Source organism: Antechinus flavipes, chromosome 4 (assembly GCF_016432865.1).
Source record: "Antechinus flavipes isolate AdamAnt ecotype Samford, QLD, Australia chromosome 4, AdamAnt_v2, whole genome shotgun sequence".
NCBI lineage: Eukaryota > Metazoa > Chordata > Mammalia > Dasyuromorphia > Dasyuridae > Antechinus > Antechinus flavipes.
The window spans coordinates 17110478-17127100 of NC_067401.1; the positions used below are offsets into that span (position 1 = coordinate 17110478).

The 16623-nt window shown below is 41.5% G+C and overlaps 1 protein-coding gene across 3 annotated transcripts in view; it reads right to left on the minus strand.

Moving 5' to 3' along the window:
* Nucleotides 1-13003: 13003 nt before the first annotated feature.
* The window catches only part of MLXIPL (MLX interacting protein like), a 28387-nt gene continuing 24767 nt past the window's right edge, over nt 13004-16623 (minus strand). For all 3 annotated transcript variants that reach the window (XM_051991915.1, XM_051991914.1, XM_051991913.1), the window contains 4 exons: nt 16219-16346; nt 15966-16089; nt 14596-14725; nt 13004-14379 (listed from right to left, as the gene is read on the minus strand). In XM_051991915.1, coding sequence (XP_051847875.1) covers nt 14261-14379; nt 14596-14725; nt 15966-16089; nt 16219-16346 — 501 coding nt within the window. In that variant the 3' untranslated portion in view covers nt 13004-14260. The remainder of the gene's footprint in view (nt 14380-14595; nt 14726-15965; nt 16090-16218; nt 16347-16623) is intronic.

The window sequence follows — 16623 nt, forward strand, 5'->3', positions numbered from 1 at the left end:
GTGGGTCCTTTCCCCTTTTTTATGATCTCTTTGGGATACAGACCTAGTAGAGACACTGCTGGATCAAAGGATGTGCACAATTTGAGAGTTCTTTGGGCATAGTTCCATTTTGTTCTCCAGAATGATTGGATCAGTTCACAATTCCACCAGCAATGTATTAGTGTTCCAGTTTTTTTCATATCCCATCCAACATTTTTTCCTGTCATCTTAGCCAATCTGAGAGATATGTAATGGTACCTCAGAGTTGTCTTAATTAGCATTTCTCTGATCAGTAGTGATTTAGAGCATTTTTTCAAATGGTTTTAATTTCTTTGCCTAAAAATTCTTCATATCCTTTGACCATTCATCATTTGGAAAATGGCTTATAAAATTTATAAATTTGAGTCGATTATAATTTTATAAATATATTTTATAAATAAGACTTTAAGAACCCTTGAATGTACAAATTCCCCCCTCCCCCCAATTTTCTGTTTCCCTTCTAATCTTATCTATATTAGTTTTGTTTGTACAAAAACTTTTTGTGAAGGACCATGCCTAAGTGAAGGGGCAGGTCAGTTCTCTGAGAGCTTCCACAGCTGTGAATTGTAACACTTGAAGGAGTTGCAAAGCAGCCTTTAGAAGCAGATGTTCCTTGTGGATTGGGAATTAAATTGGAGGCAAAAGGGAAGAGAAAAGAGGTCAGACTACAACTGCCTCTCAGTGGAGAGGTCAGAGAACACAACTGCCTCAGTCTCCTTGTATCATCCTCTCACATGAAGAGATCCATTCTACAGGTCTGAGTTAGACCTCCAGCAGCCACTGGCAGGTGGCTCCTGTATCACAACAACTTTTAAACTTAATATAATCAAAATTATCCATTTTTCACTTCATGATGTACTCTTCTTTGGCCACAGATTGAGGTAAGTAAATGTATTGTCCCCAATTTAGAAATGAGTCGAGCCTCGTAGAGTTTATCTTACACATAAGGCAAATTGTGCTAATGTCTTTAGAGACCTACTCACTAAAGCCATGGGATTTAAAGTCAGAAGGGCCTTTAGAGGCCATGCAGTTCAGTCTCTCCCCGTTTTATAGCTAAAGAAAGGCCCAGAAACTGAGCATATAGCCTATATCATAAATAGTAGAGGACCTAGATTTAAATCCTGCTTCTGTGACATAACAATCACTTCTTTCTAGATCTGTTTCTCTTTTTGTAAAATGAGGTGGAATTAAATAGCCTCTGAGTTCTCTTTCCCCCAGCACCAGATCAGTGATTCTCTCTACTTATATGAAAGGAGTTAGGGTCATCCTATCTCTGGATCTCTGATCAGCCTTTCTGATCTTTTCCCCCATTATAAATACTTTGACCACCTGATTCATTAGTCTCTTATGGACATAAGTAGTATGAAAGAATTGTTCATTGCCTGGTTATTCCCCTAGAATCGTTGAATCTGGGTTCCTGAAGCCTCAATATTGAAAACTAGATCTGAGGAAACCCCATCAATGTCTGTTGGTGAGGTCTAGTCTGAGGTACAAGTTTCTTTTAAGCTCTTCCTTTGACTATATGATGTCTCCCCCATAGGAAACCTATCCATAGTCTAGTCATAGTCATAGTTCATTGGCTGATCCAGGGGAACAAGAGCACCCCTCCCCACACCTTTACTGATCCTGTAAAGCTTCAAGAACCCTACTTAAATCTTACAGGAAACAAAAATAGTAAAATCTGCACTAAAACCTTTAATTTCTAGCTCAGAAACCAATCCCAAAGCCTTTTTTCTACCTCTTAGTTATGATATGGAAACGGAAGAGTGTAGCTTATCCATTCCAAGATATCCTGACCTTTTAGAAGCTGACTCATCAAATACATGAGTCACCTACCGAGGCTCTCAGGAATGGGTTCTTTTTGTTTACTTCCCCATTGCATCCACTTTAACATGGGAGTGCCAGCATTTTCTTTTGGAACTTCCTTCTGTGTATTTTAAAATTGGTCATTCTCTTTTTTTCTTGCATCACTATTACTCCCCTCTCATTTTCTCCCAAACTCTCTCCTGCCTTCCCCCTGCACCCCTACAAAAGTCCTCCCTTATTGCAGAAGTAGAATCAAAGCAAATTTGTATTATAATAGTTGTGTTTGCAAATGCATGTTTAACAGCTCCCCAAGAAGTGGGAAGCAGGCTTGATCATTAGTCCTGAGAAGGGAGAGGGAATAAGGCTGATGAGGTCTGTGGGTTTATTTTGTACCTTACTGCTTTCCTGATGTCAATTGTCTTAATTTTTTAGTATATTGTGTGAGATAGTGATCTAAGTTTTAATTTCTCCCAGATGGTTTTCCAGTTTTCCCAGCAGCTTTTGTAAAACAGTTCTTATTAGCTTGGGTTTATTGAATTCTATGCTACTGTATTCAATTACTCCTGGATCTTGTGTACCTAATCTGTTCCACTGACCAACCCTTCTATTTTTAATCAGGATCATTTTGATCGTTTGCTATTTTATAGTGAACTTTGAGATTTAGGTTTTGTTATGTCCCCTTCTCACTTTTTTTTTTTTTTTTTTTTTTTTTTTTTTGCGCTGAGGCAATTGGGATTAAGTGACTTGGCCAGGGTCACACAGGTAGGGAGTGTTTAGTGTCTTGAGATAAAATTTGAACTCAGGTCCTCCTGAATTCAGGGATAGTGCTCTATCTACTTCGCCACCTAGCTGCCTCCCGCCCCAAATATATATTTATAGGGTAACCTTTTTAACATGTTGTAATTTCTTTAATATAATTTTATTCAGCATTTTTGCATTGATATTCATTAAGTATATTCATCTATTGTTTTCTTCAACAATTTAAGTATTGAGACTATATTTTTCAAAGGAAGAATTTGGTAAAATTTGATATTTATTTTTACAAACAATTTATGTAAAATTGAAGAAGTTAATTTTTTGATAGAATACACTCATAAGTCAATCTTGTCTTTTTTTCTTCTTCTTTGAGAATTCACTTATGGGAATTTGATTTCTTTTTCTAAGACTATTATTTAAGCTCCCTATTCTGATAATCTGAGTATTTTATTTTTTTTTGTAGATTTTCATGTTAGCAATTTGGTTTTCCACTTTTAAAAATTCAAATTTGGTAATCATTTATCTATTAGATTTTTTTTAAAGCTCCTTGTTACACTAATTTCAGTAGTTTATTTTTTTTTAACTATTGTATTTGTCACTTTGTTAGCTTTTTCTTTGTGTAAATTCACTGAATTGTTCTTTCTTTCATTATTGAAAGAACATAGAAAGGCGTAATTTTTTTCCCTTGACCTGGGAGTTCTGGAATTTGGCTATAATATTCCTGAGAGTTTCCTTTTGGGATCTTTTTCAGAAGGTAATGATGAATTTTTTTCAATTTCTACTTCACCCTCTGGTTCTAGAATGTCAAAACAATTTTCCTTGATAATTTCCTGAATGATAACATCCAGGCTCTTTTTTTGATCATGACTTGATATTCCTTGTCATCATCATAGCTTTCAATTGTCAGAAACTTTTTCTGTTGTCCACTTATTTTCCTAGTCTATTACTCAGCTTTTAACTCTTTGTTAAAGTAGGGCTCTGTTTCTAGAATGGAGGTTGCACTGTCTCAGGCTTCTGGGGTTTTGTGCAGCTGTTTTCAGAGATCCTTCTATCTGACCATAAGCACTCTTTTCTGTCCTGGAACTGTTAGGAGGGTCTCCACCTCCACTATAGCTGTGAGATTTAGTGTGCTAAATTAACAAAGTTCTGCTTTGCTGACACTGGGGATAGGACTGTGCTGGAACTGCACACTGGACTCCCACCCATTGCCACGGATCCTCTCCATTGATTTTCTAAGTCCTCCTAAGTGTCCTTGAGCTGAGAAGTCCAGAAGCCACCTGCACTCTGCTGATTCAAAGTTCCCACTGAGGCTTGGGCAGGGGCTGAGCTGCACTAGGACTGTACACTGGACTCCCACCCTCTTGTCAACAGATCTTTTCTGCTGTCTTTTTAAGTTGTCTTTAGCTGGAAAACATTCTACTCCATCTTTTTGGGTGTTCTGATGCTCTAAAATTTGTCAAGAGTCATTATTTAAAGAATTTGGAGTGGTTTAGTGAAGAGGTTGGGCGTGTTCCTGTCTTTACTCTGACATCTTGGCTCTGCCTCCCAAGACACAATTTTTCTTAAGTACCACTTTGGCTGTATTCTATAGATTGTTATGAAGTCTTGTTATCATTTTATGAAATTGTGTATTGATTCTAATATTTTTCTTTGATTCATCAATTTCTTAGAATTAAATTATTTAATCTTTACTTAAATTTTAATACTTTCTTAAGAGCACTTTTATGGATTAGAATTTTTATTTAATTGTGGTCAATAAGGGATGGATTTAATATTGCATTTGTTATATGCTTATATGTAACATGCTTAACATATATATATATATATACATATATATATATATATATATATATATATATATATATATATATATATATATACACAGAGAGAGAGAGAGAGAGAGAGAGAGAGAGAGAGAGTACATAGGTTTTATCTGCTACATTCCTCTTCACTGAAAATTTATCATGTCCAATTTTTATAATATTATTTTGGTTCTTCACTTATTTCTTATTTAGATTTTTGTTAGATTTGTCTATATCCAAAAGGAGTACATTGAGGTCCCTAGATTTCACAATGGGGCAATTAATTAGCCTAATAGATAGAGAGCTGGGTTCAAAGTTAGGAAAACTCATTTTCCTGGGTTCAAATCTAGTCTCAGACACTTACTAATGACCCTGGGCAAATCATTTAATATGTTAGCTTCAATTTCCTCATATGCAAAATGAGCTGGAAAAGGAAAAGGAAATGGCAAACCACACCAGTATTTCTGCCAAGAAAACCCAAATGGGGTCACACGTTCCTGAAATACAACAATTTTTATAATATAAATATATATGTGTATATATTTATATATTAATACACATAATAGCACACTGTTCTATGCCATTTGTATATATCATGTATTGATATTTCATTATCTGTGACAATGGACATCAAGTGAGGTCCTTGATTATCTCTTTTAAGCAAATCTGTGTTTTACTCTTGCTTTATCTGAGATCATGATGCCTAGCTCTGCGTTTTTGAGATTCCCTGAGACACAATAAACCCTGCTCTAGCCCTTCATTTTAACCTTTCTCTCTGTTTCTTGTAAGTAGCATATTGTTGGATTCTGCTTTCTGATCCATTTTTACCTTTTCATCAGAGAGTTTGGGTGCTACTGTCTCTGAGATAGTATTTTTTTGGATGAGAAATGGTTTTTGACATTGACCTCCATCACCATTCCAGCCTTTCTTTTCAGTCTTCTGGTGGTCTAATCTTTCATGGGTTCTGGTCATAGTTTGTATGACCTTTAAATGGGAATTGGTTCCATCCTCTGTTGAGACACTAGACAACAGATTGGCTCTCCCAGAACTTCCCCGACACCGTGTGGACCCTGTGTCTGGCTGTGTCTCCCAGGGCTCTGTCTTCTTGTGCTGGACGTGTAAGGCTGGTTCTGTTCCCTGTTTCAGTTCTGATAAGCTAGGGCAGGGAAATAGCATCAGAAATCAGCCTGATAAATGAAGCTGCCAGTGGCTGATACCAGCCTGGTTCAGAACACTGGCTTCCAGTGCATCTCTTGGTCCTCTGCAAACTTCCCTGATGGGGATCCTCCTCTCAGCCTCTCAGTGCCTTTCATAGCTTCTGGCCTGGTGAAGGAGGGTCGCTCTGGTCTCTCAGTGGGATTTCATTCCCTGTTTTTGCTTTTCTGGTCACCTGTACTTAATCCTGGCTCCCCTGATGAGACCTCTCCACTGCCCCTGTCAACTTCTGTCTTTTTGGACTCTTATGGATTGGAGGCAGGAACTCATTTCTGCTTTTCAAGGATATTTCTTTATTATTAATCTTTCTGGGTTCCTTTGCATATATTTTTGTTATGTTATGTGGGAAAGTGGGGCTTCTTTGTGACTATAATTGGAGGTGGAATAAAGAAATGTTTATTAAATATCTTCTGTCTGCTTAGTAAGTATTCTGTAAAGGGATTGAGTCTACAAAGAATGAAACAAAGAATGAGAGAGTTTACATTCTTTGGGCAGAAACAACCTATATACAAATGTCTAGTAATCAGTGCTGTGAGTGTGGTAGTGTTTGGGACTAGTAAGGGCTTGGTTCTCCCTCCTAGTTCTCTATTTCTTGGTCAGGCTTGGTTCTTCCTCCCAGCTCTGACTTTCTTTGCCTCGGCTCACTTTTGTGAAGGATTTGTTTTTCTTTAACACCAGTTGGGGGAAGTCTGTGAGAAGAAAGAATGACCAAAGCTCATCCTCATGCCAGCCCCCGTTCATCACTACCTCATCATCAAAGTTGGTCTGATACGGGATGCACTGGCACGGGACCGCCCAGCATGGCGTCCCCTCATCAGAGAAGGGACCTTGCTCTGTGAGCAAAACACAACGGAATTGGCCCAAAAGAAATGCAAGATGTGCAAAATCAGAGCAGCCGCCCAAATGTTCATGGGGACTATTTGTGTGCAAGCTGTGGCAGAGCACTCTGAGCTCGTATTGGTCTGATCAGCCACAGGTGGTCACTGCAATGCGATTCTAAAATAGTGATGTCATTTTTGATCTTCAACAACTAATGACTCATTTGCCCAGAGAGAGCTGTGTGTGGATTTCTTTTTTACTCTGGAAAGTTATAAAGTTGTAAAAGGAATTGCCAAGTCTCTAAAGCTTGGAGCCGCTAGCCAGGAAAACTGTCTGCTATTTCTTTCTCTCTTTCTCCCAGTCATTACCCCCTCTTCTTTTTCTGTTGCATTTGAGTAATGAAACACACAAATCAGCAATACCACATTTAAACTAAAAAAGCTAAAGGCAAAAAAAAGCAAACTTAGGAAATAGAGATTCAAACAAAAAAAGGAAAAAAGATTCAAAAAAAGGTGGCAAAGAATCAAAAATTACGGGGATACCCTTCAATTAGGAATTGACTGAATGAGTTGTGGTATATATATGATTGTGCTATAAGAAATAATGAGCAGGATGGTTTTAGGAAAAGCTGGATAGACTTACTGGGCTGATGCAAAGTAAAGTGAGCAGAATCCAGAGAACACTACACATTAATGGTAACATTGTATAATGATCATCAATGACTCGGATGTTGTCAGCAATACAATGACTCATGACAACTGTAAAGAGAACATGATGAAAAATGCCATCCCCCTCCAGAAAAAGAACTGATGGAATCCAAATGCAGATTAAAACACCCTATTTTTTACTTCCTTTTTTTCTGTTTTCTTTAAAACATGTTTTATATGGAAATGTTTTGTATGATTGCAAATGTATAATCTGTATCAAATTTCTTGCCCTCTCAATAAGAGGGGGGGAAAGGGAAGGAGGGAATTTGGAACTCAGAATTTTAAAAAGTGAACATTAATTTTGTTTTACATATAATTTGGAAAAATATTTTTAAAAAGAACTGGAGATTCAGGAGACATCCATTTCAAAATTTCTAATATACAACTAGTCATATGCAACTGGTGTTTAGGTAAGAAATTGCGGTGGGATATATAGATCTGGGAGTCAGCTGTACGAGATAATAAGTAGACCTATGGGAGCTAGCAAAATCACCGAGAGAGTATAGAGAGAGGAGAGAAGAGGATCAACAATTTTTTCTTGTTGGGATATGGAAGATAATCCAATAAATGAACTTCCAACAAAAGAGTGATGGGATAGTTAAGAAAAGAAAAATAGCATTACAAAAACACAGAGAATGAAGTGTCTGGGAGGAAAAGGTCATCAGCCATGTAAAGAGAGATCCAGAAGGATGGGAAAAGACCATCAGATTTGGGAATTCAGAGATTATTGGTAACTTTGGAGAGATCTGGGAATTCAGACACTATTGGAAGCTTTGTAGAGAGCTGTTTTAGTTGAGTGATGGGACTGGAAGCTAGGTTTCAAAGGGCTGGGGAGTGAGTGAATGGTATCAGAGCATTTAAGATTTGCAAAATGTTTTTTTTCACAACAACCCTGTGAAATCCATTGTGAGAGGATGGCTGAGGAAAGTATCTAAAGTTGTTGGTCAGCCATGGCTGACTCTATATGATCCCATGGACTTTGTCTAGGGGGTTTTCTTGGCAAAGATGCTGCAGTAGGTTGCCATTTCCTTCTCTAGCATGTCCCCATTTTACAGATGAGGAACTGAGGCAAATAGGACTTCAGTAACTTGCCCAGGGTCATATAGTTGAGGAAGAGGGAGAAAACACACAATTACAGTTTAAATGACCTGACTTAATCACACAGGTAAGAACTGTCAGCTTACTCATAGTCTCTCTGTGTCTCTCCCATTAAGAACTCAACTGTCCACAAAACCCAAAATAGACAAAGCAGTGTGGTAATGGGAGAGTAGTGGTTCTGGAACCAGAAGACCAGGGGTCAAATCCTACCTATTGCATTTACTTCCTCGATATATTTGGATAAGTAACTTTTCTTACCTCAGTTTTCTCAACCATAAAAATGTGGAGCTGGACAATATGGCATCTAAAGTTCCTTCTAACTCCAGAATTCTAATTCCATGAGGAATTCAAAGGAGCAATAGCATCCTACATAAAAGTCTTAGCATTTAACAAGATAGAACCCCCAAATTAACAAACATTTAAAAATACTTTTGTCCTATGTATACTTCTTAATCTGAATTCTGCCACCTCTGGATTCAATTTTATCACCAATATTGGATTGCATTACCTTTGCCATCTTAGAAGGTATTAAGTGGGATCTTAAGGTTCTCTGGATTTGGATTTATGTAATTATTAAAAATTTCCACGTGGTTGTTCCTAGTCTGTATCTCCTCTATCATAAATCATCTACTCATGACCTTTGCTCTTTGTTCCATTTAGGAATCTATATTACAGTCATTATAGATAGGTGATACTTCCTTATAGGTTCTAAATGTCATATCTTTAACTGATATGGATCATGCAAAAATTTCTCCCTAAATCTTTTATTTTAGAAATGTTGTTTCTTGGGCAAAAAACTTTTCATCTTTTGCTTTTTCAAAATTTTTCCAATTTAAAATGTTTTATTTTGGTGTAGCCTGTAAACTTGGAGGCTCTGATTCTGAGTTTACATGGATCAAAGCAACTGAGTGGTACAATTGCTAGAGTGTTGTTCTGGACTCAACAGAATCTGAGTTCGATCCAACCTCATATACTAACCATGTGATCAACTGATATCTTTGAATTTTCTACCAGCTATATCTCCTAATTTATCCCTCTTCCCTCTCTTCCCAGAAAGTCACCTCTGTGAAACCCCTACACACAGGTCTTTCTCATTACATTTGGAACACAGAATAAAAAGAAAAAACAAACCTTAAAAAGTTCAGCAAAAATGAACCAATGCATTACCCAAAGCTGTCATTTTATTCATTGTTCTACAGTCATTGTCCCTCACTTCCAAACACTTGGCATAGTGCTTGGAAAACAGTAGATACTCAGAAAATGCTTATTCCCTTCTTGCCCCGTTCTCCCCTCCCACTACCTTTACAAAGGACAGCAGAGGTGGATTCTTTTGATTTTACCTTGGGACCAAGCTTGGCCATTATAATCTATTCTGATAATTTTGTTATTTTAATCAGCATCGTAGCTATCGTGTATAGTGTTTTCCTGGTACTATCAACCATTTTGCATCACAATCCCCTAGAAATGGTCAATCCCTCATTTTACAAAGGAGAGGTTAGATGAGCTGTCCAAAGTCATGCTGCTATTAAGTGGCAGAACTGGGATTCGAACCCAGGGTCTTAGATATCAGATCTAGCTCCCATCCTATTGTACTGCACTGCTTAGCATGATTCTTTCTCCTGTTCTCAATAGTCCTGGGTTGAAAAATGCCCTAGAATGTAAACTCTGAGAATAGAGATTGTTTCATTCTTTGCATCCCTTGGATGCACAGTAGAAGCTTCATGAGTAAGTGCCGCTTGGTTGATTGGATGATGTAAAATACTAACGCCATGAGGATTGTTGGGATGGTAGTAGAACGTCAACCTTGAGAGGGATAGGAGTTCTCAGTAACCTTATCTAACAGGCTTGGCTGGGAGGGAGAGGATCACAGCAGACCCTTTGGCTGTTGGTTCTTTGTTGCCAGTCCCTTCTCAGAGCCGGTTTTGACCCTGACTCTCTTGTGGTTCAACAGATGCTGAACCGGGAGTGCTCAAGGTTCTAGCATTTGAGAATAGGGTTAGGATTTCCAGTGAGAATCATACCCACTCCCACCTTCTTCCTCCCACACTCTCAGAAGGACAGACAGCAAATCCTGAGGGAGGAACCCTGAAAGCAAGCGGGGCGACTTTCACTTCCTTCTCCTCTGCCCTTCTAGGGAAGCTGGCATTTCCCTCACCCACAGCCAACTTGACTGGGGCAGTAGACAATTATTGATTGGTCTTGGCCAGAGGAACAGTGATTATAAAATCAGTGCTTCATCAAAGTTATTCTGGCCGAGGTGCGCAGGTAGAATGGAAAGACAGGGATTAACAGTGGGAAGACTGCTTAGGAAGCAGTTGCAGTCTACGTGTGATATGGTGGAAATCTGTACCAAGCTGATGGCAATGGAAATGAGGGCAGGCCCAAAAAGACATTTTGAGGATAGAAAGATCTGGTTGGATGTGGGAAAAGTAACTGAAAGCCAAGTTAAGAGAGAAGATAAGAAAGGAATCCAGCAAATTAAAATAACTTGACACAGAGTAATAGCTCAGGATGATAAAACCAAACCTTGTATATGTAATCAGTGACCATTGGACATTGTGACGTAGTAGATAAGGAACTGGATTTAGAGTCAGGAAGCTTTGTGTTTAAATCCCACTCTAAGGATTTACTAGGCTCTGAGAAAATTACAGTCTCAGTCTCAGTCTTTTCATCTATAAAATGGGGAAAAGCAGGTTATTTTGAGAATCAGTGAGATATGCTAAGTGCATCTCAAACTTTAAAAGCTGTATTTTGTTTTTGTTCACTTGTGTCCATTATTTCATGACCCTGTTTGGAGTTTTCTTGACAAAGAGGCTGGTTTGGTTTGCCATTTCCTTCTTCAGTTCATTTTACATATGAGGAACTGAGGTCAATAGGATAAAGTCACCCATTCAGGGTCTTGTAGTAAGCATTAATAAATGTTTGAGGTCAGATATAGACTATGAAAAGGAGTCTTCCTCATTCTAGGCCTGGCACTCTCTCCTTGTGCCACCCATATGCCCTACAGACATATCAGCTATTTTGATCTGTGAAAAATTATGGGAAACAGGAAAAGTGGGTGAATGTCATCCTGATTTTTAAAAAGGAGTAAATAGATTTTTCAAACTCTAGGCTGACTTTGTTACCGGGCAAAATTCTAAAATTTATTACGAAAAAAGTTGGTAGGCATATAGGAAGAAGAAATAAGGTGATTATGGGGCAGAATTTTTTTTTTTTGAGGGACAGAATAACCATATACATAGAGTGGGGAAATGTCATAGACACAACATATTAGATTTCAATTAGGCACTTGGCAATTTTCAAGAAATTCAGGTGGACGAGAGATTGGAACTGACCCAAATTGTGGTAACTAATGGATTCCCAACCAACTAATGATTTCTTCTGTTCAACATTTTTATTGGCAACTTAGATGAAGATATAAACAACAGGGTTATCAAATTTGCAGATAACATCTGCAAATCTGCTCCTGGGGGGACTGACCTGCAGAGTAGCAGAATAGCTTTAGTAATAGGAAGCCAGCCACTGTAGATGTGTGATAATAGCAAGGGTTGGATGAAAACCACAAAGCCGTTTTCACACATAGTCTCTTGGTTAATAGAATACACTACCCTCTGCTCCCCCCAACCCAGTATTCCAGACTCACTTGACATTTCAGAAACCATTCTTTATCTTCGTTTTTTCTGCTTGACAGAACATTTCCTACTATTGTAACCTTGATTTCTTCTCACTTGTGACATGGTCACCATGGGAAACTTTTGCTTTGGGGCTCTCCTCTTTCAGGTCACTCTCAGATCACCATTTTAGGAAGGGCCCCACCCTTGACTTCCTTCTTTTCAGTTAGTGAGTTACCACCCCCCCACCCCCCCTTCTATAACCCATTCATTTTTTAGTACTGCTCTAAGGCCTCTTCCCATTAGAATGTAAGCTCTTTGAGAACAGACTTTTTATCCCCAGTGCTTACTACAGTACCTGGTACATTGAATGTCCTTAAAAATGCCCTATCAATCCATCTTTATATCTGTTCATCCATCTATCAATCTGTCCATCTGTCTGTTAGATCTCATTTCAGGTTAGCACCATTATTAATAATTATTCATTATTAAATGGTACACAGACAAAGTTAGGGGAGAAAAGATTCTTTAAACTCTGAATAGCTAGAAAAGTGGTAAAAGACTCAGAGAAAAGATAATGAAACATGTCCACTCCTTCAGAGAGGAAGTAGGATATTCCTAGGGCAGATTATTATCCATTGTCAGATGTGACTACTCTTTTGATGTTTTTGCTCCTTTTTTTTTTTTAATCGTCAAGAGATGAGACTATCAATTTAGAAATGGAAGAGACCTCAGAGGTCATTTAGTCCAACTATCTGGCTTTACAGATGAGGAGCCAATGAGATTAGGAGGCTTGCACAAGGTACTTATTGATCATTAAGCTTAAGGCGGGATTCGAACCATTTCTTCCTAATTCCAGTATCAGAGAACTCTTGATCTACTTCCTAGGTCACACTGACTGCCCTAAAAGGAAAAGCCAGCAGCCACTGGTATCCCCATGCTATCTTACAAGGCCAGGACAGACCTGCTTCACTTCAGAGATCAGACAAGGGTGGGGTTCAGTCCAGGAGGAAGGTGGACAAAAGGCATCAAGTGGGCATATTTCAATTAAATATACATTTTTTTGGGAAGACAAGGTGTTCTCAAAGCTAGGGGGCAGGCAGCCTCTAGGGGCCTTGTGGAATCAGGGCCTTGCTTGACCCAATCCTGAACAAGAAGAGGCTGAGCCAGGTCCCGGCAGAGTCTCATTTATTTTTATTGGACAAAAATTCTTCAGAAAATTCACACACACCAGAAATATGCCCGCCGTTCCGCTGATGATCAGGGGTTTCGTTTGGGCCAAGCTCTCCTGGCTGTGTCTCCCTAGCCTAATCCCCCTAGTCCCAGGGAGCTGTCCTGCCATGGACCCCACAGATGATGACTGCTGGGAGAGAGAATGGGGTGAGTGGCAGCAAAGGCCCCTGGGACTTTAGCTGGGGCTCTCTCTCCTAGACACGCAGAGGGGGTCTCATTTAAAGAGCCAGAGAAGTACAGAGGAAGAGACAAGGAAAGAAGGAAATCCTTGTCCACCTGGAGTTGGAGATTAGATTGGAGCAGGAGAGGGGAGAGTGGGTGAGCTTCCCTCCTTTTAGCTAGTCCATGCTCTTCTTTTGCTCCCCACTTTTCCCTGGGCTCCCAGCTGAGATAACAGCACCTGGGATACCATCGGCAGCCTCCTCACTTTATAGTGGGAAACTAAGGCTTAGGAGGACAAGGGACTTGTCCACAGAGAAGGTCCCAGCAGTAATATGAAGCAACCCTGGGTGCTTGACTTTTCCCTTGTTTTTCCCTTGGCACAGAACTATACTTCAGAGCTGAAATGTGAGGGTAACCTTTGCCTTCTGGCCATTGGCCCTGCTTGGAGACAGGAAGAGGGAGATGGTAGTTTGCAGTGGCCAGGGCTCCTTCCAGCCAGGGATTCTGCCCCCCCCCCCAGTTGCCTGGGGGGAGCTAAAGGCATGTACCATCTCCCTCCCTTCCCAATACAAATTAATCTTCATTTCTTTCCCTGGGATGAGTCCCATTTGGGGGCTGAAATGAGGCATGGGGGTGATGAGGGGTGGGAAAAGGGGAGATCAAGGGGATAGCACAGTGGGATACACTAATGACATCCCGGTGGGACACCCACTTGTAATTTCTCCATGGCTGGGTGGCCATCATATCATGGTTACAAATACCTACCATAGCGGGTAGGGGAACAGGGCATGAGGCCAGACAAGCAGTTTAGTTATCTCCATGCTTCCCCGTACCCTAACACCCTCTTTCTCCCTGGGGTCTGCTTCCCCTTTCTCAAGGCTGGTGCAGCTTTTATATTTATGATCCTTGGGATATCTGCCCCCAACCTCTGACAGAAGGATTCTGGATCCTACATCCAGAAAAGAGGCACTGGGTAGGGTGGGGGAAAACCCCAAGTTGTCGAGGTTCACAACTTAGGCTAGCTTCTGGACCCCTAGGAGGGGTTGCTGAGGTTGCCCTCTGTGACAGCTCGAGCAGCCTGCTCAGGGACACGGGCAGGGTCAGTCAGGATGCAGGTGGAGGTGCTCAGCTGGCGGAGGGAGCTCAGGACCGCTGGTGAGAGAAGGAGACAGCCATCCGTCAGATCATCCATACCTATCCTGCGTGGGGGATGGAGCAGTGCTGGGTGCAGGGGGTGGAAAGGGCAGGTTCTGGGGGCCATTAGTCATGATGGGGTTTGATGGTTGGCGGGCTGTGATCTATGCAGTGGAGTGGGATGAAGGGAGTGGCGGTCGGGGAAGAAGGGGGGGTGGCCAGAATTTGACCTACTAGGGCGCAGGGCAGGCAGAGAACAATACTGGTCCAGCCAGGCCAGTGAAGTTTGGCGTAAGCTGTGTAGACTTGCTGTGGACACCATCCCATTGAAGGACTCAAACAAAGGCCGGATAAGGATGCTGAACTGGCAGCCCCATGGGTTAAAGAAGATACATCTCGGGTAAGATTCCCCCTCTGTCTGTTCCACACAGCTACCACACAGTCACCATTTTGTGAGGTAAAGAGTGGAAATGCAGTTATTTTCACTTTCCAGATCATAGACTTTAGACCTGGAAGAGATTTTGGAGACCCATTTGGTCTCCCCCATTTTCCAGAAGAGGAAAGTCCAGGGAAGTGATTTGCTCAAAGTGACCAGGAGAGCCTTTTGCTCTAGTAGTTCCAGGCAGTGTGCTGAGATGCTGGGGATACAAGGACAAAAGTGAGATGGGCCCTCCCCTCAAGGAGCTTACATTTGGTTGATGGGGACAATATGGAAGTGTGCCCAAAATATATACTCCTCCAAATGAAAGCTATTTTGGGGGCATCAGGAAAAATTTCATGTAGAAGGAATTTGTTCCTTGTCTCAGATAACTTACATTTTATGGGGAGCCAAAACTCTTACCCAGGCTTTCTGACTCCCAAACCTGTTTTTGCCCTATTCCACACAGGCTGCCCAGGAATTCCCAGAATTCAGCCAAGTTTTGGCTGTAAATAGTAGAGAGATGGGACTCAATGAATGATGAGGAAGGAGAGGGAACAGAATAGGTCTCAAGTCAGAATGCAAAAAGTAGGGAAGAGAAAGGGACACCTACTAACCTGTTTCCATCATAGCCTTATGGAGAAAGGGTGGCGGATGAGAATGGGGGTGTCCCTATTCCACAGTTAGGGGGTGTAGGGAGAAGAAAGTTGCACTCGGGAGTCAGGAAGACCTGAATTTGACTCCTTCCTCATATACTAGATGTGTGAGTCTCAAAAGTCTCAATACTGGCTCACCCTGCATATTAAATCCTTGGTAAACCTTAAAGCACTATATAAGTGCTAGCTATTGTTGCTGTTATTCCTGGTAGCTAGTGCTTAGTAATTATTTGAGTTAGCAAGTCAGTATACCTCTGTCAAGCAGTTAATATGCACCAGGTACTGTCCTAAGCGATGAAATAATGAATAATTTAGACCAGGGACAATGCTGGGCTTCCAGTGGGGCTGAAGGGTCAATGCCGCCCACAGCCCAACTCCATCCCTGCACATCTTCCGCAGGCCCTTGGATGGAGTCATCAGCTCGGACCCATAAAGCCCAAGTATTCCTCCCCTCTGAGTCCTGGAGGCTGGTTCTGGGGCGTTTCTTAGAGCCCTCTGACAACGGGGTCTTTCTGCTCGGAGAAGGATACGACCCAGAATTTCCAGTTGTGCAGGGTGCGAGCCCGGACGTAGTCGTCAAACATGTCCCTCATCAGGTCAAAGCGCTGGTGGGTGATGGGCACGCCCGTGGCGGGCAGCTGCTGCTGGCAGAGGCTGCAGGCCCCAAGGGAAGAGAGGGGATCAGGGCGGCCTGCCAGGGTGAGCGGCCGGCCCCTCTGCGGCCTCGCCCGCCCGTCCCAGCTTCCCTCTCCCTCCTGGCCAGTCGGCTGCTAGTCTCCCTACTTGATGGCAGTGTTGAGCTCCTCGATCTGGTCCCGCAGGTGCTGGGCCTCTTCCTGCATCGCCGCCCGCTCCTGCTGCAGCATCACGATGTATTCCGCCGTCTTCTGCAGAGTCATGGCCTTGCTCACCTGTGACATGGAGCCGAAGCAAAGGGCCGTGGGGGACCTTCCAGGAGCACGGGTGGCCCTGGGGTGGGGGCTCGTCTCTCCTCGACTCATTAAAATAACTGTGTGTTAAGCATGCATTGAATGCAAGGGCACAAAAATTCAGGGCGACCGTCTCTGCCTTCACAGAACTTCTCCCTTGTTGGTCTGGGAGGAGCGACATGGACATAGCCATGATTCCAATGAGAAATTCAACAGACGCACAACAGAGACTAAAGATGTCTGCAGCGCGAAGGAAGGA